This window comes from Apodemus sylvaticus, chromosome 1 (assembly GCF_947179515.1).
Source record: "Apodemus sylvaticus chromosome 1, mApoSyl1.1, whole genome shotgun sequence".
Taxonomy (NCBI): domain Eukaryota; kingdom Metazoa; phylum Chordata; class Mammalia; order Rodentia; family Muridae; genus Apodemus; species Apodemus sylvaticus.
The window spans coordinates 56903646-56927143 of NC_067472.1; the positions used below are offsets into that span (position 1 = coordinate 56903646).

Genomic DNA, 23498 nt, shown 5'->3' on the forward strand with positions numbered 1-23498 from the left:
AGAACCTTCCTACCCTGTTTGACCTCAGACCAACTTCCCAGTGCTCTCTAGTTGTTGACCTCAGCATCCTAATACCAGGGACTGCGGGCCATTCCTAAGTCTACGGACTGAGCAAGGAAAAGGAACCCAGCCCTGATCCTAGGTGACAAGTTCTACCAGTCATTAATGCAAGTTTTTATTTAGCTGTATATACAATTTAAGCTATTAAAATTTATACAATATTTACAAATTAAATAATCATCTGAAACTCTCCAGAAACTCCTGTAACACAAAACCAAAATAAGAAAGCAGCAGCTAGGCCTGGGCTCCATGGTCCCTGCCTGGCCCAGAGCTTGTTCTAAATTGGAAAGTCCAGGACCTAGCCCCATTCCTGCCCCTCCTTCCTGGGGTCAAGCATTCAAATTCAAAAGACAAAATTTAAGCCCAAAGCCACTAGGTACAGAAGTAGTTCCGATCCTGAACTCAGTCCCACAGGTTGGAGGTGGCCCGCCTTGTGTTCTGGGGAGCAGTGGTTTAAGGAGCAGCACACACCCTTAGCCAGGCCCACCAGGCAGTGGCTGCTGGGTGAGATGGGAAAGAGGCTGGGGAGGGGCAGGGCGGGGTCCCTCAGTGCTGCCCGCCTGTGCCCCACCCCCAGGCACTCCTTTCCCTGAGTTGTGTGGTTGCCAGTAAGACATGGAAATGCCATAGGGCTTGGGGGGCACAGCCACCATCACAAAGGGGTTCTGGGAAGACTGGGGTAGAGGAAAGAGACTGGTACCAGTCTTGGCAGGAGGGTGGGGCAAGGTCCTGGTCTGTCCTCAGCCCCTCTGGGTTTCCACACTCGGAACAGAAGCTAATACTGTTCGGCACTGCAGCATGGTCCCACACTCACAAGCAGAGCCTGGAGGGGCTGCACCTTCTCCCAGAGAGCATGGAGAGAAGGCTTTTCAGAGATTCAGCTTCTACTTTCAAGGCCCCAGTAGAGCATGGCAGGAGGAAGGTGAGAGCTGACCAGCATCCCCATGGCTACCAGGGGCGCTGGGATATCAACGGGAAGCTCAGACACTTCTTGATCCTCGGAGAGCCTGCCAGGTCTTTCTCAACTGGGGTTATTACTCCCTGGTGCAAGCAGAGAGGGAGCTGGCACTTGGTGGCAGGACGTGTTCCAGTGAGGGCCACTCAAGAGAACAGGGCCAGGTCTGGGCAGTGTCAGTGGGCGACGGGGGATTCGAGCTTCTGCAGGCGACGCCGGCGGAGTTCTGCAGCATCAGGCTCTCCATCTTCAGGGAGGTCCTCTGCAGTGCCCACTGACTCAGGAGCTAAGAAGAGACGTCAGGAGTGAGGCCTAGGGGAGCCTTCATCCCGCCCCTAAAGGTTACTCACTCACCAGGAGGCTTCTCAGCTTCCGGAATCGGTGGGGAAGCTCCTGGAGATGGGGCAGGAGCCTCAGAGCTGGGGGCGCTGGGGGCGCTGGGGGCAGCAGATACCACTGGAGAGGCAGTCTCTTCAGTGGGGTTCACTGAAGTAGCTGGCCTGGGGGGCCTGACGAGAGAAGGGACAAGAGGCCTGACCTGGGTGTTCTGGGCTTCAGAGTCTCCTACCACCCACTCACCAGCATGAGCCTTGCAGGACAAGCTCTAAGGCAAGCGGCCTGGGAGTCCTAGTGCCGAGTAGGGCAGAAATGAATAGGTGGATTGGCTTAGCAGGGGGCATAGAAAGGGTCAATGATTCTGCCCCATGGATTCTAAGTCACTTGCAGGCAGACAGCTGACACTTTCCTGTTACTCTGTCTCCACTGATGGGTGGGCACTGTAGAGTTTGCTGAGGTCAGGACACTCGAGCCTAGACTCCAACTTCCTGCCAGCCCTCTGCACATGTCACATATGACTAGGGATTTGATTTTTATTCTAATGTACAGAAGTCTTCAAGCAAGTGATGACACTAGCACTTGAGCGTGGGTTGGGCTAGCTTCAGGTGACTTATCTGTTCCCTCACTGTCAGCACTGCAGACGTGTGTGTGAGGTGATTGCAGTGGTGGACGTCAGCAATAATTTGAGCTTGGATTAGAAACAAATTTCACAATCAGTTCACTAATAAATTGATCATAAAGTGCTATGGATGCAGTTCCTGGAATGAAGGATGAAAGCAGTAGAAGTAGCCAAGAGCTCTTGTACATGCCTGTAGACAGGTGGCCTGAGGCAGCAGAATGGATCATGGGGTACATGGAAAACAAATGTTAAAAACTACAAGGGACCTTCTTTGAGCTCTAGAAGAATCTGGCATGCGTACCCCAGGGAGGCCAGCACAGTGAGGTACTGATTGATTTGCAGCATGGCAGCATCCAGTAGTGTGTGTATGTTGCGCAGACTCTGTAGCCGGGCCTCCAGGTGCTGCCGCTCATGGCCCTCTAGCGCACGCAGCTCCTCTGGAGTCAGGCCAGCAAAGCCCGCAGGGGGCACAGGCATTGGGGGGAAGGCTGGCAGGAGAAAGAGGTCAGTCTGAGCTACCTGGGCCTCACCTCTTTACCCAGACATCCCAGAGAGTGGCCAGATTAACTTACCAAAAGGTGGAGGCAGAGGCATACCCATCCAAGGAGGAGGGAAAGGGAAGCCGGGGGCAGGGCCAGCCTCTGGGCCAGGTACAGAGCCAGATGCTGGGGCAGAAGTACTGGGGCCAGCAGCTGTGGTGGTGGCTGCTCCACTGGGTCGAGAAACGGCTGGCAAAATGCAGAATGGCAGTCAGTCTCCAGGACTCTAAATCTGACTGCCACCCCCAGCTGCCTTGGCATGCAAAAGGCTCACCTGCACTGGTGGATGGAGGGGCTGCAGCCTCTCCTGAGCTTGGGGGAGGTGGGACAGGTGGAAAGGGACCCATTGGTGGCCACAGCGGGAACATGCCGGGAGGAAATGGAGGCAGGAGGCCCTGGGGGACTGCAGAGAAACAAAGAGTGACAAGAGGGCTGAGCTGACAGTCCCCACCCTAGGCAGTGCACCTGGCTCCGAGGGGCTGTGCTCCACTCTGGCAGGCCCTGCTCACCACTCAGCATTTGTCTGTTTCTCATCTTCCCACCCCTCCTGCCCAGAATGAGCTTCTGGAGGGCAGACATCTGGGATTCCCCAGGACTGCCGGTACCCAGCCCAGGGCAAGTACCTGAGGACAAGGAAGGTCCTCTGTAGGCAAAGGAAGGACCACTTACAATTAGGGGGCTGTGGCAGCAGTGGTTGGGGATGAGGGGCAGGAGGTGGTCCTTGGTCAGCAGGCTCAGGGGGTGGTGGGGACTGGGCTGGCAAGGATGCCCGTAGGACATCCATACGGCATGTCGGGCAGGTCTGCTGTCTCTGGAACCAGGAGCGCAGGCAGCTGGAAGTAAGATCAGACAGTGGTCAGCAGGTCCCCATGAGCTGTGCCCATGATGCAGGTCCCCCAGACCTTCTCCCACCTCGTGTGAAAGATGTGGTTACAAGGCAATCTCTTAGCACCGGTCACCATTTCTTCTCTGCAGATGATACACACATTATCCATTGCCTGGAGTTCCTCGGGGGTGGCGTCTGGGTACCTAGTTAAGATGGCAGAATACATGTCAAGACCAGGACTGGGAGCCAAGGGATCTAGGAGCTTGGGAGGGTAGCCAGAGAGAGCCCACTTACAGTGTGTTCATGTTGCGGATGGCTCGGCGAGACATGATGGCATCTGTCACAGCTTTCTTGAACTGCCTGAAGAGACAAGGCAGTGAGTGTAAGAAGACATGGGAGACGTCAGTCTGAGGAGGTAAGGGATGAGGCTGGACTCACCTCATGGCCAGGTACATGGGCCTAATGGCAAAGAGCGGGAAGGTGTGCACCTTGATCATGATGGTCATGAAGGCCATGTACAACAGGACCTTGATAAAGCCTGAGGAGAAAGGGGCCGCGGCTGGCTATGGGGCTGGCAGACACCAAGGTACGCACGCTGGTGAGGAGGGAAGGGGCCCAGGCTCCTGCTACCTGTAAACAGCTCCGTGTAGAGCATATACACAGCCTTGTTGTCCCAGGGGTTTTCGCTCTGGAGGTCCACAGAGTGCAGAACATACTTGATGAAGATGGTAAGCACCATGGTCATCAGAATGGCATACTGGAGGGAGGGATAGGAGACGGGGTGAGCCACAGCCTCCCCTGCTCTAGTCAGGCCCAGGCTTCGGGACAGCAGGTGCAGTGACACCAACACAGGCCTTAGACACAGCTGGGGCCCTCCCAGCCTGGGACGAGAAAAACTGACTCAACCTCCGAAGCATTAACTGTCATCTCTAACAACACAGTTTGTTGATTATGAGCTGTAACTCATGAACACAGCACAAGGCCACACGTGGTAAGCACTCAGCCAATGAGCGCTGGGACACGTCCCCTGGGTGATGTACCCAGCAATTTTCTCTTCCATTCACAGCCAGCTGTGACATCGGCCTCCACGAAGGCTTGCTAAGGTGCTCAGGTCAAGAATCTTCTAAACTATACCAGCCTTCCCTTGTGTCCTTCTGCACTAGCCTAAAAGTATGTGAGGGTGGCCAGGACTAAATGACAGAGGCTCCCTGGTGCCAGTAAGGGGTGGAGACAGAGCAGGTCCTCGGCAAGCACCTGTAGGATTGCTCACAGCACATGCAGCGCCATCTCAGCTTTGTTCCCCCAAACCAGTTTTACCTCAAAGCCAAATACCAGCTGCACAGAAGCCCCACGGGTCAGGATGCTATGATAAGCGTGGCTGACGAAGAGGAAATCCAGGATACCCAGGAGAAACATAAGAGCTGTGGAGACCCCAATGGGAGGGAAGTGAGGTCAGCAGAAGGCTGGCAATCACTTCCTGCTCTAGGACGGTCCCACCCTCACATCCATCACAGACACAGACTCCGCCATCTACTTAGATGTGTACACGTACGCGGACTCAGCCCTCTGGGAATGACTTCTGCCCAGGCAGGGTGTTGGGGAACCCAGGCCCAGGGGAGAAGGCAGAGAGCTCAGTGCCCAGGCAGTTAAGAAGTGGAACAGAGTAGAGACTATGCAAATTAACTTCTTAAATTATCTTTCCTGTGCAGCTGTGGACTGAGGGGCAGCCAGGGCTCTGGGTCCCGGCTCACAGGGTTTGACTTTTCACATTCTACTCCTCAGTGGGCCCCTTTCCCTCACACAACCCCCACCCCTCCATGAGTCTCACTCACAGACAATGCGGCAGTGGAAGAGCCAGGAGATGTTGGGGCTGCGTTCCATCTGAGGCAGAGCAGAGAGGACACCATCAAGATGGCTGGGGTTGCCCACTACCCCAATCCCCCGGCATGCCCACCAGCCACTCCCAACTCACAAAGTCCACGCGGTCTTCTGCCAACCAGTGGAAACATTTGAGGAAGAGAAGGAGTGTAAAGAGTGCCACAAAACGAGGGCTGAAGTCATCCCGAAAAACAGTGAAGGCCAAACAAGTCTCAGTGACAGCGTACCAGGACCGCTCCAGAAGGTGCTGTGGGGAGCAGGGGAGAATATGAAGCCCAGTCATCTTCTGCCCGGCTCTGGACCCTGTCCTTTGGGGCTACCAACATATTACCTCCATCTCTGCTGCCCTCAGCTGCCCAAAGAACACCTTGCCCATCACCTTGCCCAAGAGGAAGACAAGGACAAAGGCCTGGATGTACAGGACCTAGGGGTGAGGAAGGGTCGCAGTTTGAGGTTATTTTCTGCTTTCCTCTGCCTGGAGCTCATCATTCTGACAGGTCCCCAAGATTGCCATAGATTATGCCAAGTTAGGCAGCCAGAGGCTATTTCTCCCCTACTTCTATGTCATGTAGCCCCACCTCTGCCCCAGGTAGACAGACTCCTCCTTCCCTCCCTGGGCATTTCTCCTTCCCTGAGTCCTGAACTCACTGCCATGCTGGGGCTGGACTTGGTCAAATACACGACAGTGGGGTAGAACTGGTGTTTGAGGTAGTAGGCGTGAGCCACCACTGCCCCGGTCAGTGCCAGGCTGGCCGCCATCATCACTGCGGTGCGGAACATTGCCCTGGCCCAGAGACCTGCACAAGGAAAATGACATTTCTGATATCCATACTATGCAAACCTAGCACAGTTCCTGGCAGAGTGTAAAGGTAAACACTCATTTCACCTTGACAGCCACTAGATTCAAAACAGCATATATTCCCTGTTTCACAAACGAGGAGAAACTGGGACTCTAAGGGGTTAGAGACTCACACTGATGCAAGGCCTGGAACTTGGGTCACTCTCATTTCAAATCTAGGGCTCTTTCCACGCTGCCTGCCAAGGCGCCTCCTCTAGGGAGTCATCAAGGCAAAGCAGCAATGTTGGGAGGAGGGGGGCTGCCATCGCTGCCCCTCTGAAGGAGCTGGGACGGTAGGCTTTAGGGGCGGGTACGCTGGGCCCGCCAAGGGTGGAGGAGGCAAGGTGGAGAGGGCACAGCTTGAGAAGGCGGCACCAGCAGTGACAGCTGTGCCAGGGTGGTCAGCGCAGACGCGCGCCCAGCGGGGTACGTCAGTCTGGAACCCTAGCGCCCCCCAGCAGTGTCCACTCCGAGAACCGGAGAAACGGCCGACCGCCAGGGTGCAGCGGCCGGACTGAGAACCAGTTAAGTCGCCTCACATCCGCGCACCTGTGAACACTAGGAGTTGCGAACCTCGCAGACGGGCCCGGCCTCTGGAACGGTGGCCGCGCCGCCGCCTGAGGTCTCCAGCCATCTGACAGGCCGAAAGCTGGCGGCGGAACGCAGCGGGGCGGGCTGATCTCAGTGACCCCAAAGGGCAAGGTCCTAGATGCCGACCCTCCCAACCCCAATCTGGACCAGACTACGGCCCACTCACCAGGAGCCCAGCGCCGCAAGCACGCTCAATCACCGCGACTGCGGCAGCCGCTCCGGTTAACAACACTCCCCACCCCCTGCGAACCGGAACTTCGGGGGTAAGACACCTCACTTCCGGCGGCGCGGGGCGCGGCGGAGTGGACCGTACCAATACCCTTCGCACGCACCAATTTCGCCCGCGCTTCTGGGGTCCGTGCGCAGGCAACCGGAACGAGCGAGAGATGTGACGTGTGGTCGCGACCTAGAGGGCAGCGGGAGAGGGCTGAAGCCCCCCACTTGCTAGTCACCGTTGTAGAATCACCACCTTAAACTCCTCCAAGACTCCGGTTCTCAAAGTGCCTGGAAGATGGGGCATTCCACGGGCCGAGCCATTTGGAGGCGGGGCAGGAGCGAGCAAGGGCCAGACTTTATGTCAGGCATGAAAGAAATAAAATGTGTAAGGCTCTCATTCCAGGGATAGCTACGACACGGTAAGAAGTAAAGAGCTTCTTGAAAAGAGGATGCAGAAAACAAGATATACATCCTCCCAGGTCACCTCCCCCCGACGCTGTGTTGTGTAGGAGTGAGTTTGTTCCCGTGGCTACCTCTAATTGGTTGCGATAAAGTTACGCGGACCAATGAGAAAAGAAAAGAAAAATTTCTGGCCTATGGGGAAAGAAGAGCAGGTGAGTGGTTGCTAGGGTCAGTAGGCAGAGTGGCCCAGCGTGCTACCCCAGCTGGCTGCCCGCAGAGAAAGCGCAATCCGTAGGCCTGGGATACCAATCCCGCCTCGGGGAACGCTTACTGTGCCCGCTAAAGGAGCAGCGCATGGGTGTGTCCGGACTGACGCGAAACAGAGCGCCAATGATTTTTCTTTCTTTCTTCCTTCCTTCCTTCCTTCCTTCCTTCCTTCCTTCCTTCCTTCCTTTCTTTTTGGATTTTTGGATTTGGTTTTTTCGAGACAGGGTTTCTCTGTGTAGCCCTAGCTGTCCTGGAACTCATTCTGTAGACCAGGCTGGCCTCGAACTCAGAAATCCACCTGCCTCTGCCTCCCAAGGGCTGGGATTACAGGTGTGCGCCACCACCGCCTGGTGCGCCGGTGATTTCTAGGTTTGAGAGGAGAGTTCTGTACGAAGGCGTTGACTTTTTTCAACACTCCCAAAGCTCAGTCAGCGTTCCTGCTCATCCTTGGGAGAGAACCAGACCCTCTCTGTTCAGAGCTGTTTCTGTCTGTTCGGACTCATGCAATCAGTAGAGTCGCAAACAGAATGGAGACTGAAGAGTCCACCTCATTACCCAAGTTTATCACCTAGAGGGTGCCCCGCCCATTTTAAACTCAGATTCACTGAGAATCCAAAGGCCTAAGGGGGGAAAATCAAATATAAGAATTCATAAAGATTCAACTGGAGCCGGGCAGTGGTGGCACACGCCTGTAATCCCAGCACTCTGGGAGGCAGAGGCAGGCGGATTTCTGAATTCGAGGCCAGCCTGGTCTAGAGAGTGAGTTCCAGGACAGCCAGGGCTACACAGAGAAATCCTGTCTCGGAAAAAAAAAAAAAAAAAGAAAGAAAGAAAGAAAGAAAGAAAGAAAGAAAGAAAGAAAGAAAGAAAAAGAAAGAAAGAAAAGATTCAACTGGAGGAATTTATACTGTGGGAGTCACAACACGGACTGTGAATACAGAACTGGAGGTGACTGTGCTGTTAAAATATAGCAGACTTTGTCATTACTGATAGAACACTCAAGATAAATGCATTAAATGGCTCTTCTTCAGTACAACGGAATTAAAAGTCTTGTCTGCCAAAGAAAGAAAGAAAGAAAGAAAGAAAGAAAGAAAAAAAACTGAGCCGGGCAATAGTGACGCACGCCTTTAATCCCAGCACTTGGGAGGCAGAGGCAGGCATATCAGATTTTTGAGTTCAGCCTGGTCTACAGAGTGAGTACCAGAACAGCCAGGGCTACACAGAGAAACCCTGTCTCGAAAAACCAAAAAAAAAAAAAAAAAAAAAAAAAAAAAAAAAAAAAAAAGAAAGAAAGAAAAGAAAACTGGTTCTAGAAGTCTTTAAGGCAGTGGTTCTCAACCTGTGAGTCATAAGCCCTTTGGGAATCAAGCCCTTCCACAGGGGTCACATATGAGATATCCTGCATATCATTCATTTACATTACAACTCACAACAGTAGCAAAATTACAGTTAGGAAGTAGCAACGAAATAATGTTATGGTTGGGGGGTCACCACAACATGAGGAATTGTATTAAAGGGCCACAGTGTTAGTGTCTGTCTGCCCCTCAGTCCCTGTGTCCTTGGTCTCAGCCATCTTCACCAGCACCTGTTGTCCTTAACAGTTCAAGTCCTGAGTGGCTCCCCACGCCTTCCTCCATAAGGCTGGCTATGACCTCCTGCTGGTTACCTTTAATCCTACAGACTCAGCATCTCCCATTCTTGGAAATCTCCTAAATTTTTGCCAATCTCTCCCCTCCCCCAGGTATATATCTGTCTCACTTCCTCTGTTTGTCTTTTTTATTTAAATTCTGTGTCCATGTTGGCCTCTTTTTTTGCAACATTTCCTCTGTTCCTATGGATTCGACTTCCCTGGCCCCAAGACGGTGAGGGCTCCCTTGTCAGGCCTTCAGCTCCGGTCTACTCAACCTGTGAAATCATGCAGTGAGCAGGACTCAGCGGCCCACTCCTACAACCCCAGAAAATTGAGAGGCTGAGGCAGGAAGATCACCATAAATCTGAGGCTGACCTAGGGCTCTAGAGTGAGATCCTGTGGGCAGTGGGGGCATCTCTGTCTTGAGGGGTAAAGCCCTTGCTCCCAACCTAATGACCAGAGTCTAATCGCCAGGACCCACATGGTGGGAGGAGACAACCGACTCTTGACAAGTTGTTCTCTGACCTCTACAACCTATTTCCTGTTTAACCATTTGCTACTCAGGTTTATCAGCTAGAGGGTGCTCTTCCCATATTTATGAACAGACTCACATACAAATTAATTTTAAAAACAATGCCAGGCATGGCAGTACAGCCTGTAATTCCAGTTCCACTTAAATGCTGATGCAGGACAATCAAATGTTCAACTGGGCAACTTAATATTACTAAGATTAGTGAGTTACCTAAAAATTGGGAGTTAAGAAATGCTACTGGTTAGGTGTGGCACATACCTTTAATTCCAGAAATTTGGGGGCAGAGGCCAGAAGATGTCTGAGTTCAAGGCCAACATGGTCTACAGAATGAATTCCAGGACAGAAAGTGCTACACAGAGAAGCCCTGTCCCACCCCCACCCCACCCCACCCCACCCCACCCCCAAAGAAAGAATGAAGGAAAGAAAGACTACTGGAGAGTTGAGAGAAGACTCAGGAAGTCGATGTGTGTGCTGTCCCAGCATGAGGACCAGAGTTCAAATCCTCAGCACCCAATTTAAAAAAAAAATCAGGATGTAGTCACAAGCCTATAATCCTTCTACCGCGGGCAGACGAGACAGAAGGATCTGCTCATGGGCCATGAGCCCTGCTTCAAGTTCCTTGAAAGCCCCAGGTCTCAAGAAAAGGGTGCAGAGAGATAGCCTAGGACCTGATCTCTGGCCCCCATGTGATCACATGGGCACGGGCACTCAGACCACACAAAGGAAAGCGGGAAAGGTACCAGGCAAGTGGAGGTGCTGGCCTCGAGGTGGGATAATCAGTGAGGGTAGGGTAAGCCTCACTAGGGAGAGACCTGCAAACACTGAGATGGTGCAGCTGACGTGTGTCTGGGCAGAGCCCCCGCAGCAGGGACGCAGGTTCAGGTTTGTTGGAGGCTAGAGAGGAACTAGTGAAGGGCTCATAGGTGAGGGCCATGCTTGTTGGAGGAGCACAAGTGGCTCCTGACTGCTCCATCTCTGGAAAGCCCGTGCAGCGTGGGTGCTAATTGTCAAACTGCATCATGGGAATTTCCGAACATGCTGGACTTGGCTACGGATATCAGACTACCTTACACAGACCCTGAGCTCAAAATGGGAACCACAGTGGGTTGGGTTGGGTTTGTTTTCACGCAGAACCAACAATAGGATTCTGAGTAAAGAATAATAGCAGTGCTGAAGAAGGTCATGTCACAGGCTGAACAGTGGCTCGGTGCTTATGGCTCCTGCAAAGGACCAGAGCAGTACCTATGGGGCAGCTCACACCATTGACAATAGTTCTAAGAGATCCAGTGTTCTTTCTCTGGCCCATGAGGGCATCATGCATGTATGTGGTATACACACACACACACACAAGTAAAATTGTGTGTGTGTGTTTTCAAGACAGTTTTGTAGTTTTGGCCATCCTGGAACTCACACTATAGACCATGATGGCCTCAAACTCAGGCCTGCCTGCCTCTGCCTCCCAAGTGCTTGAATTAAAAGCATTTGACACCATGCCAGAAAAAAATTATATTCTATTAAAGGTAAAAATATGTTGGACAGGTGGCATATGCCATTAATCCCAGCACTCAGGAGGCAGAGGCAGGCATAGCTCTATGTATTCAAGGCCAACATAGTCTACAGAGTAAGGATAGCCAGAGTTACACAGAGAAACTCTGTGTGACCTGTTGTTTATCTCTAAAAACAACAATAATACTACAATGGTACTCACTGTAGCAATCCTAAATATTTACTCACTGAAAACGAGCTTCAAACTACAAAACAGCTAAATGTAACTGAACTGCAAGGGAAGACAGACCAGTCTACAACAGTCAAATATTCCCATAGTTCTTTCCCAATGATTAGGAAAACGCCAGCATGACCAACCTGGTGGGCACAGCTGACATTTATAATCTCCACTGAACTGCAGCAGACTTTATGACCTCTTTTTTTCTATATTTATTTATTTATTTAATATATGTGAATATACAGTTGCTCTCTTCAGACACACAAGAAGAGGGCATCTGATCCCATTACTTATGGTTGTGAGCCACTATGTGGTTGCTGGGAATTGAATTCAGGATCACTGGAAGAGCAGTCAGTGCTCTTAACCACTGAGCCATCTCTCCAGCACTATGATTTCTTAAAATGTCTTCATCTTTCTAGTTGGTGGGTTGGTTGTAAAAGCAACTTTATTCTCCTGAAGTAATTGTTGTCTCTGAGGCTTACTGCCTCCATCTGATAACCTAGGCCCAGTCCTAGAAGCTTCTAGACACTGTACAATCTAATCTAGGCCTAGAATGTTTTCAGCTTCTGTGACTTACTACTGAATAAACTCACCCTTTTGTAATTCTTTCTGAGCTCTCCCGTACTGATTCAACTCCGCTGTTTTGGCTCAAACTCTTCGTCAAGCTGAATGATTCAATCTGGCTTCTCTATCAGCTTTGGACTGATAATTCTGCCTGGTCTCAAACTAATTATAGCAATCTGCTCTAATCTTCTGGGTCCTTCTCATTCTCTTGGCTTACTCTGTCTTCACCTGTGTGAGGCTTTTTCTCCTCTGTACAAATCTGCCTCTGTACAAATGCTTAAGTGGGGTAAACTGCCCCCACTTAAGTAGCTTCCCTTTTCTCCTCGTGAGTTGGACGTATCCTATTCTGTCAAATATTTCTCTCATTTGTCACTTTGTCTGCCATTCAATTAGAAATCACTTTCAAATACAGGTGCTTCCTTCTACAAACTAACTTTACCTTCATTTCTTGGGATTGAGTGTGTACTAAGGGCCTGTTTGTATACCAACCAGAGGGATTAAAGGTGTGTGTTAAGGCTGAGCCACACCACAACTAGAAACAGGGTTTTTTTGGTTTTTATTTTTTATTTTTTAGTAAATAACACATTCTCTGGGTTCACAGTGTGATCAAATATCTTGCATCAGTGAGCTGTGTCGGATTAAAACAAGGTTTCACTTGGTAGCCATGTGTGGCCTGGAACCCATCCTGTGTGTGGTTCAGCTATGTGCAGTTCATAATACAGATGTGTACCACTCAGGGCCCTGTTTTTCTTAAGTGCACGTGGAATATTTACCAAGCTAAACCATATTCTGGACCAAGAATGACCTAATACATTACACTTACAAGGCAGGCAGATCTCTATGAATTCAAGGCCAGTTTGATCTACATAGATCCAGGATAGTCAGTAAGACCTTGTCAAAAAAGAAGAAAAGGAAAACACACACACACACACACACACAATAACCAAAACAAAACAAAACAAAAGGAAATATGGCTGGAGAGATGGCTCAGAGGTTAAGCACTGACTGCTCTTCCAGAGGTCCTGAGTTCATTTCCCAGCAACCACATAGTTGCTTATATCCATCTACAGTGAAATCTGGTGCCCTCTTCTGGCATGCAAGCAGAACTCTGTATACATAATAAATAAACCATTAAATATATCTATTTTTAAATAAATGTATACCTCTTTAAATCTATTTAAATAAGTAATTTGAAATGTTAAATTATTTAAAATAATTTAACAAAGGTATTAAATCTTTCAATAGGAAGTCTGTAAATTTTTGAAATATTTTAAATAAATAGGTAAATAAATCTTTAAAAAAAATGACGAAGCCAGCTCAGTTAGTCAACTGGATCTTGAGGGAGGGAGCAAGGATTACAAAAAAAAGAAAAAAAAAGCAATTAGACAACATTATAGTATGATCCCAGGAAGTGCTGAAGCAGGTTTAATTTTTTCCAGTCTACTTTTATATCATTCTAGGTACATGCAAAGACTATGGCCAGTTCTAAGGTATAAATAAACAAGTAGTCAAGGAACAAATAAGGCCCAAACAAAGGTCCCGAAGTCACTGTTTCTAGCGACTTATCAAGATGATCAAGATATAAGAAATACATTCCGTGGCTGTATCACTTACTTGTCCTAGTCCAATTCTTGCTAATTTTCCAGAAGTGTCACCAAAAGCTTTCCACATATCCCCTTTTTATATCATAAACAAGACTGCATCTCTCTTAGGTTGTTCTGACAAGAATGTCTTCCTTACCCGTCACTGAAAATGCATTATTAAAGGCAATACATTTTCTATCTTAGGTTGGTAAGGCACTGTGGCAGGATTTTAACCTGTCATTGACTTCCAGCCTGTTAAACTGATGGCTTTGTCTGGGGATCCATTTTAAGTTTCAAGCCATGCATTTTTGCTGCTAACATGTTGGTGTAGTTAAAGGCAAGTTTCATCTGATGGGCAGGAATGAAAGTATTCCCAGGTCAAGAAGGGCCAAGGTGATCAAGCTGTGTAAACCATTCTTGAAGCCTGACCAGGATGGAAATACTGACCTTAAGCCACGAATAATTTTACCAGCAGTATCCGCAGCATCAAAACCCAGTGGAGCAGCATTCTTTAAATTCGTTATCTTGGTATGCAAAGTTAAGATATCCAGAGAGGTGTTAGAATTATGTCAAATACCCTGTGTCTTTGAATTTTCTCCAAATTATAGTGACTGTCATTGTAAATTTTAGAAATGTCATAAATCCATTGATATTTAGCATGGCACTCAAGGTGGCTTCTTACTCTTAAACTCTGAACCTCTTCTCCAATAATTTTTTTTTTGTTGTTGTTGTTTTTCAAGACAGGGTTTTTCTATGTAGCCTCAGCTGTCCTGGAACTCACTCTGTAGACCAGGCTGGCCTCAAACTCAGAAATCTGCCTGCCTCTGCCTCCCAAGTGGTGGGATTAAAGGTGTGCACCACCACTGCCCGACCAATAATTTTAATAGAATTATAAAGAGCATCAATTCCTTGTTCCAAACGCCTGTCTAAAGTTTCTTGAATACTAAAACATTAGTAACATTTTTTGCTAAATGATTAACAAAAGTGGTTGTCTTAACTTCTTTCATCAAGGCAATTGCAGAAGCAGTGGCGCTAGCTATTATAAATGTAATCAAAGCTGTTTTACCAGCAATAATCAAGCTATCTACCCTCTTGCTGATACTTAAAGCCTGATTCATTTCTTCCAATATTTGTAAGATTTTTTTCAGAATATCAAGGTCCTGTACTACTCACACGTAGTAAAACAAAAGCTGTATGATAAACCACCATAATAGACATGCCAGGTTTCAACACACTAACACAATTAGAAAGTGTGCAATCAACACAATCTACATTAAATACCATAGAAGAAACAAAAGTAATTTTGACATGACCAATTAATAAAAGAATAGGAGCCTTAACATATAACAAACACTTGTTCACAATCTAGATCCTGTCCCAGTTTTTTTCTGTTTCTTTTTCTTTTTTCTTTTCTTCTTCTTCTTCTTCTTCTTCTTCTTTTTTTTCTTTTTCGAGACAGGGTTTCTTTGTGTAGCCCTAGCTGTCCTGGAACTCACTCTGTAGACCAGGCTGGCCTAGAACTCAGAAATCCACCTGCCTCTGCCTCCCTAGTGCTGGGATTAAAGGTGTGCGCCACCACCCTCTGGTGTTTTTTCTGCTTCTAATGTAACTTCATAGAGAGCTGCAGCTAACTTCCAAATATGCCATTGAAAATGACTTTAATCCGATAGCCAAAGACTTATGGACATCTTTTGTCAAGTGTTTGACTGATTGCTTGCCCGATCAATAATTCTCATATTATTGGAAACATTAAACCACATTGGAGGTTGATTTTGACATTTTTTTCTGTCTAGCACTTTTGTTAAATGCCAGATCCACGTTCTCTGTGGGTCCAGATGTGCAAGGTCATATCTCATGAGGGTCAGGGGCAGATTCCTCATAATGTTTAGGCATGTCCATCTCCATTCTTTGAGTTACAGTTTGTAAAACATTTTTCTTCTAAATTTGAGTGAACACAGAAATACACCAATCATTCTTAACTATTCTTCACAAAGTAAACTGGAATCTCATCACCAAATGGATTAAATGTCATGGTCTTATTATAAGTTGACTCCCTTGTCCAAGGAGATCCAAGAAGTTGAGTATTATTACTGTCCATAAGGACCTCCAGCCTGGACCACAGTGCTGGATGTATCCGTGGTGGATCAGGAACATAGGCCCAGTGGACTTCACCGTGTGAGAGAACCATCATCATCATCAGTAAGGGAATCGGAAGGAAGGTGGGATTGTTCCATTTGTCACACCAGCCTCTCTGGCAGCCACCATGTCCCATTTTCTTCCTGTGAAAAGCCACAAATGTGACCTCATCCCCATATGAGTACAGGGTCCGGTCCATGCCACTTGCCTGTCATAGGATCCTTCCACTTCACTGAAGCATATGAAGTGGAAGTGTGAGGATGCCAAAAACTCTCTGCAGCTGAACATCCAAATTTAAAAAATGTAAAATAAAAAAGGGCATGGTTTAAATAGTTTTGCAGTGTATGGGGATATAAGGCCCCCTTTTTATTTTATGAAGATATTGCTTTAAAGCTCCACGGCCCTGTTCCACAATTCCTTGTCCTCGAGGGTTATAAAGAAGCTCAGTAATATGGCTAATATTAAATTGTCAACAAAACATCTCAAATGCACGACTGCAATAGCCAGTTCCATCATCTGTTTTAATCTGATTTGGAACACCCAGCCTAGAGAAATGACCTAGGCAATGAGTAATTACATTTTTTAGTTGCTTCTTCTGTTAACACAGTTGCAAAAGCCTGAGAAGGCATCAATAGTCACATGTAAGTTCCTTGAGTTGTATTTGCATAAATAATTGCAAATTTTGAGAATTAGAAGTATCTAACAAGGGTACAGTTTCAAGCAATTTTTTTTTGTTTTTGTTTTGTTTTGTTTTGTTTTTTTGAGACAGGGTTTCTCTGTGTAGTCCTGGTTGTCCTGAACTCTGTAGACCAGGCTGGCCTCGAACTCAGAAACCCGCCTGCCTTTGCCCCCCTAGCGCTGGGATTAAAGGCGTGCGCCACCACGCCCGGCAAAAATACCAAGAGCACATTCCCTGACCAGGAATTGAACCCAGGCTGCGGTGGTGAAAGTGCAGAATCCTAGCCACTAGACCACCAGGGATGCTTTCAAGCAATTTTAAACCATGAGCTATATATTGACTATCAGGATACAAATTAAAAGCTTGATTTTTTTCAACATTTCAAAAAAATATCGGCTACAGCACATAAGTCAATTATTTGTGCTGAAGCTGGGGGAAACTCAAGAGAATAAACGTGATCCAATTACATATGCTGCCTTCTTATTAGATGAGCCATCTGTACAGTAAGAACATTTTCTATGGGCTGCATGGATAAATTTACAGGAAATACAAAAGCATGTATAGAGGCAAATTGTAATAACTTTTAAGATAATGATTATCAATTTTGCCTGGAAAGTTTGCACATGTAATAGGCCAAATTTCAGTATTCTGCAATGACCAATTTAATTGCTGTTTGGAATAAGGAATAAATATTTCATCAGGTTCTTTCCCAAAATACTTTTGTGATTCTGTCCTACAATTCTGTATTAACAGCAGCTTCATAATAGGGTGTTAAAACTACTTGGAGATGAAGAAAGATGAATTCATATTAATGATCCCTTCTGCCAAACAACTGCTGTGGGCACACGAGAAGTAGCAAGAATGCAAACGGCCAGCAGTTGGTCATAGTCTGTATAATGGTCTGCTGCTGACTAATGGCTTCATTTACTTGCTGCAAAACTATTTGTCCCCCATCAATTGTTGAGGAGAATTAGTATTTACGTCCTCCTTCATAAACAGAGGTTTAAATTCTCCTGTGGTAAGCTTTAAGATGAGCTCTTAATCAATTGGCATCTCTTAACAGCTTCTGAAAATCATTTAAAGTAAGTAAATTATCTTACTTGAATTTTCTGTGCCACAATTTGTTTAGGATATAACTGATGTCCCAAATACCAAAAAGGATATTGTCTTTGAATCTTTTCTAGAGCCACAACTAATCCTCAAGATTTTAAAGCTTGTTGTATAAGAGAAAAGACTTGTAGTAAAACTCTTTCAGATGGGTCAGCTAATAAAATATCCTCCATATAGTGAATAATATTCACAGAAGGATTCAAAGTCCTAACTTCTTGTATTAAAGCAGCAACAAAATTTTGACATAATATAAGGCTATTAGCCACTCTTTGAGGCAAAATTTTCCAATGATTTCACTTCATGGGTTCTTTAAAATTACAGACTGGCACACTAAATGCAGACCTTTTATAATTATCAGGATGCAACAGAATAATATAAAAACAATTTTTTAAATCTATAATAATTTCATATGTATTTTTGGATGGCAGCTGGAGAAGGTAAGCCAGACTGTAATGCTCCCATAAGTTCCATAATTTCATTAACCTTTCATAAATCTTGCAATAATCTCCACTTGCCTGATTTTTTCTTAATTACAAATATGGGCGAGTTCTAGAGGGAATTAGAAAGTTCTATGTGGCCAACTTACAATTGCTCCTGCACTAGCTGTTAAGTGCCAGAATCTTTTCTTAAGAGACCACTGATCCACCTGTACCGGAACATCACTTTTCCGAGTAATTTCATCTGCATGGAGTGCTGGCTTGTCAATGGATTCCATTAAAAACACCCTAAACCCGTTTTTTCCTTTTCTGGGGGTAGCTATAATGGATTCTAATTTTCCCTGATTTTGTTTTCCTAATCCTTGGTTAGGCAAATAACCACAATCAAACATTTGTTGTGTAACTTTGTTATTTAGACTATATAAAAGGACTCCCATGTCCTTCATTATATCTCTTCCCCACAAATTAACAAGCAAATTAGAAACAACATAAGGTTGGAAACATCCATGGTGGCCTTCCTCATCCTCCCAATGTAAGAGACCACTGCTTTGCTTAGGACTCTGACTTTTCCCTAACCCTTGCAATTGATTAATGGTAGTTGTTTTAGGCCAAGATCCAGGCCAAAGAATAGAAGTTATTACAGAAACATCTGCTCCTGTATCCAGCAATCCTGTAAATTTTTTCCCATTTATTCTTAGAACTAGTTCAGGTCTTTCAGCTTTTATCACCTTGACCCAAAAAGCATCTGAAGAACCAAATCCTTTTGTTCCTCAAACATTAGTTTTAACCTTATTCTTTGTCATAACCAATGGTATAAAAAGTAACTGTGCAATTCTCTGTCCTGGTTGAATGACAGAAATATGGGTAGGTGAAAAGGTCATAATTTAAATCCTCCGGGTGTAATCTGCATCTATGACTCCTAGGCAATCAATCACCAATCCCATCATGGTGGCACTGCTCCTCCCCAGCAGCAATCCCATAGTTCCTGATTCTAATGGACCCTATATTTCAGTAGGAAGAGCCTGTACTCCCATTTCAGGAGTTAATACTGTGTAGGTGGAGGGACTGAGTTCCAGCCCTGCACTGCATGGGGTAGCTCAGAAGAGATCCTGAAAGGATTGTTTTGCTGAGAATGAACATTGCCCATAGCATTGTTTCGGGGTCTGTGTCCCTCTCTTGCGTTTTGAACAAAGTCCTGTGCTTTTTGTTTGTTTGTTTGTTTGTTTGTCTTTATTATTTTCCTTAGTTTTATTTTGACAGTTCCTCACTATCTGTCCACACCCAAAACAACTTCCCGGAGGCCCATTTTCTTTTGTCTCTGTGATATCCTTGCCTGTTTCTTTGTTAAAAATAAAACAAAACCTTAAGAGAGTCCGAAGGAGGCCAATCATCCTTATAATACTTAGCAGCCTCTTCCTCTGGACTGGCTGGGTTTGTGTGTCAACTTGACACAGGCTGGAGTTATCACAGAGAAAGGAGCTTCAGTTGGGGAAGTGCCTCCATGAGATCCAGCTGTGGGGCATTTTCTCAATTAGTGATCAAGTGGGGAGGGCCCCTTGTGGGTGGTACCGCCTTTGGGCTGGTGCTCTTGGGTTCTATAAGAGAGCAGGCTGAGCAAGCCAGGGAAAGCAAGCCAGGAAGAAACATCTCTCCATGGCCTCTGCATCAGCTCCTGCTTCCTGACCTGCTTGAGTTCCAGTCGTGACTTCCTTTGGTAATGAATAGGAACATGGAAATGTAAACTGAATAAACCCTTTATTCCCCAACTTGCTTCTTGGTCATGATGTTTGTGCAGGAATAGAAACCCTGACTAAGACATCCTCCAATTCAATTTCTGTCTCCGGGATTAAGAGGCTCCTCATTCTCTCCTGTCTTGTCAGAAACCTCGTAAATAAGAGGTGCAGATGGAGCAGTTTCATCTTTCCTCTTGCTTTCACTATCTGTGTCTTCAAATTCTTTCCTAATTTTATACTTTCATGTCTAGGAGCTAAAGTATCTCTAACTTTTTCAGGATCATGTGCTATATAGTAAATACCCTTTTATCCTCTCTCCCACTTTCTTCCATGTCTATAAATTTATTGTACCTTTCTCAGGGAACCAGGGACAAATTTCTTCTATAAAAATCAGAAGCTGTTTTTTGACTTATCTTTGCTCCTCTACACTTTAGCATTTCTCTAAGCATGTATATAAAAAGCATTCTGCTAATGCCGTGCCCCATAAGAAGCATGCTGAGTGCCGGGTAGTGGTGGCGCACGCCTGTAATCCCAGCGCTTGGGAGGCAGAGGCAGGTGGATTTCTGAGTTCGAGGCCAGCCTGGTCTATAGAGTGAGTTCCAGGACAGCCAGGGCTATACAGAGAAACCCTGTCTCAAAAAAAACAAATAAAAAAAAAAACCCAAAAAAGAACAAAAGAACAACAACAACAAAAACAAACCCAAAACAAAACAAAAAAAAGCATGCCAAGCTTTAGTCACCGCTGCCCAGATTTTATTTATTTCCCTTTTCCTGAGGTGCCCTTGGTCTCAAGGAAGGATTAAAGAAAACAAGACAATTAGACAACATTATATTATAGGATGATTCTAACAGGTGCTGAATTGGATTTAATTTTTTCCAGTCTGCTTTTGTGCCATTCTCGGTATGTACAAAGAATATGGCCAGTTCTAAGGCATAAACAAAATAGTCAAGGAACAAACAAGAGATAAACAAAGGTCCCAAGGTCACTGTTTCTAGGGACTTACTAAGATGATCAAGATACAAGGAACACATTCCTCTGCTGTATTTTCTAGAGCTTACTTCCTCGTCCTAGCCCAATGTCAAATATTCTTACCAATTTCTTAGATGCTGCACTAAAAGCTCTCCACAAAATAAGAAATGTATCCTTTGAAAATATCAGTATGATCAACAAACCCTATACAGGATTGATCAGGCAAAAGATAAAACACAACTTACCAACATCAAAATTCGCATCACTAGATTCTACAGATGTTAGGGAACTATTATGTTTTTTTGTGTTTGTCCGAGATAGGTGCTTTCTTTATAGCCAAAGCTAGCTCGACATGTAGCCAAGGAAAGTATGAAATTGGCAAGGCTCTGCCTGTAATTCCTGCGAAGGCAGATGTCCAGCCTGCGCCATATATGACTCCTGGCCAGTGTCAAATGCCTTATGAAGCTCTGTCCCAACTGCCCCCACAAAAGCCATACAAATTGACATATAATCCAAATTAAACCCTTTTGTAATTGAAAAAAGATTATTATAGGGGGCTCGGGAGATGGCTCAGTGAGGAAAGTGCTCATCCTAAGAATGTGCAGATATGAACTCAGATCTCAGCACATTCATAACAGGCTGTGTGTGCCTGAAACAGCAGTTCTGTGTAGGAAGAGACAGGAAGATAGGAGTTCTGGGTCAGTCTGAGCTACCTAAGATCCTGACTCAAACAACCAGAGGCTAGAAGTGGGTGTGGCTCAGTAGAGAACCTACTAAGCATGCGTGCAGCCCTGAGTTCAATTCCTAGCACTGCATAAACCAGGTGTGGTGTGTAATGAGAGTCCCTTCATTAGGGTGGTGGAGGCAGGAGACTCAGACCTCCAGGGCCATGCTCAGCTACATGAGACCTTACTCTTTTAGCTTAATTTTTATTGTATTAAAACATCATGATGAAAAGCAACTTGGGACATGTTCTCATCACAGTGAAGGGAAGTCAGGAAGGGGCCTGAAGCAGAGGCTGTGGAGCAATGCTGCTGACTAGACTGTCCAGGCCCATGTTCGTAATAAAGTCCCACCATGCCACAGATCTCATATGGGAGGTTTACTGGGAAGGGGCGGACAAAGGCTCTGGTGAGGCCGGAGGGAAAAGATGGAGAGGAGGGACTGGCCTTTTATAAGGAGATGTAGCGCATGCGTAGGGGAGGGTATGCAACTCCTGGTGACAGTGGGAGTGTGTCACATCTTGGTAACTAGTGATGACGTGTCCCATTGTCCCTGGATTCCAGGGGCAGGCAATGGAGATGGCTGGTTGCTACCAGCATGCCCTAAGGTGGCACTGTCCACAGTGGGCTGTGTTCTCTCACATCACTCAAGAAAACACTCCTGGCTGGGAGCACATCTTCAAACCCAGCACTTGGGGGCTGAGGCAGGTGGATATCTCTAGGTTTGAGGTCAGCCTGGTCTAAGGAGTGAGTTCCAGACCAGCCATAAATATGCATGATAAGATCTTGTCTCAAAACAAAAAGTAAGAGAAAGAAGATGTTCAGCCGGAAGTCTCACTCTCTCTTCCTGTTCTCCACCATAGCGCAAGATCAAGGTGAAAAGGAGAACCCCATGCGAGAACTTCACATCCACAAGCTGTGCCTCAGTATCTGTGTGGGGGAGAGCAGAGACAGACTGACCCGGGCGGCCAAGGAAGGCGCTGGAGCAGCTCACAGCCCAGACCAAAGCTAGATACCCCGTCAGGTCCTTTGGCATCCAGAGAAATGAAAAGATTGCTGTTCACTGCACGGTCTGCAGAGCCAAGGCAGGGGAGATCCTGGAGAAAGGCCTGAAGGCACAGGAGTATGAGTTACAGAAAATTAACTTCTCAGATACTGGAAACTTTGGTTTGGGGATTCGGGAACACATTGCCCTGGGCATCAAATATGACCCAAGCATTGGTATGTACAGCCTGGACTTCTCTGTGGTGCTGGGTAAGCTAGGTTTCAGCATCACAGACAAGAAGCACAGAACAGGCTACATTGGGGCCAAACACAGAATCAGCGAAGAAGAGGCCATGCGCTGATTCCAGCAGGAGTATGAAGGCATCATCCTTCCTGGAAAAGAAATTTTATCCAAAAGGCCAATAAAATTTTCTCAGAAATGAAAAAAAAAAAAAGGAAAGAAGAAAAAATATTCCATGGGTCAAAATATTACATGGGTCAACTGATGCAGGCATTTTCCCACATTCTCTCTCTGTCTCTCTCTCTCTCTCTCTCTGTGTGTGTGTGTGTGTGTGTGTGTGTGTGTGTGTACTTAGATAGGTAGAGAGTGGATATGTAGATATCTAGAGTCTGACAGCTCTGGAGTGGTGAGTCTGGAACAATCAGGAACCAGAGGCTGGTAGCTTCCTCGAGGATAAGGAGAATGTCTTCAAAGATTGCTAGAATTCCCCGGCAGAGGTCCTGCTGGATCTACTAGAGCTGCCTGGAGCGGCCCGTCACAGGAAGAGCATATCCAGCTCCTTAAGGGAAGAAAAGAACTAAGCCAGGTGTGGTGTAATCTTGACATTCAGGAGACTGAGACAGAATGATCTTAGGCCAGCCTGTGCTACATAGCAATCTCCTATCTCAAATAAACCACAAAAACTACACATTCAGATAAACATACCCCTGAAATTCAAGAATCTGGAGCATCCACAGTACAGAGCCTTCAGAGAAGGCCACACTGGATCTGCCACGGCTGAACGGTGTCCACCGCAGTTCTACGGTGTATTTCTCACCTGACTGAAACTCTGGGGAAGATGTAAAAGACAGATTTGACCTCTCCAGCCTTCCAGGACAGAGGCTAGGAGGGGCTGGGACAGGGGACATGGGGCTGCCCACTTCCCTG

The 23498-nt window shown here is 46.6% G+C and overlaps 1 protein-coding gene and 1 pseudogene across 4 annotated transcripts; one reads left to right on the forward strand and one right to left on the reverse strand.

Moving 5' to 3' along the window:
- Positions 1–159: 159 nt before the first annotated feature.
- Syvn1 (synoviolin 1) lies at positions 160–7267 on the reverse strand. Of its 4 annotated transcripts, none has more exons than XM_052191849.1 (16): positions 6975–7267; positions 5862–6010; positions 5545–5637; positions 5308–5460; positions 5168–5216; positions 4653–4756; positions 3966–4092; positions 3774–3873; positions 3630–3695; positions 3422–3538; positions 3179–3342; positions 2784–2912; positions 2543–2698; positions 2272–2458; positions 1370–1524; positions 160–1301 (listed from the first exon to the last, which is right to left on the reverse strand). In XM_052191849.1, the coding sequence occupies exons 2-16, from the start codon at positions 5991–5993 to the stop codon at positions 1192–1194; spliced, it is 1842 nt and encodes a 613-aa protein (XP_052047809.1). In that variant the 5' UTR covers positions 5994–6010; positions 6975–7267; the 3' UTR covers positions 160–1191. The 4 variants fall into 4 exon arrangements, with proteins under 4 accessions (XP_052047809.1, XP_052047803.1, XP_052047797.1 ...); XM_052191843.1 differs by lacking the exon at positions 6975–7267 and adding an exon at positions 6809–6899; XM_052191837.1 differs by lacking the exon at positions 6975–7267 and adding an exon at positions 6601–6778.
- Positions 7268–7350: 83 nt separating this feature from the next.
- Positions 7351–22773, forward strand: LOC127676301 (60S ribosomal protein L11-like; annotated as a pseudogene).
- Positions 22774–23498: the final 725 nt, after the last annotated feature.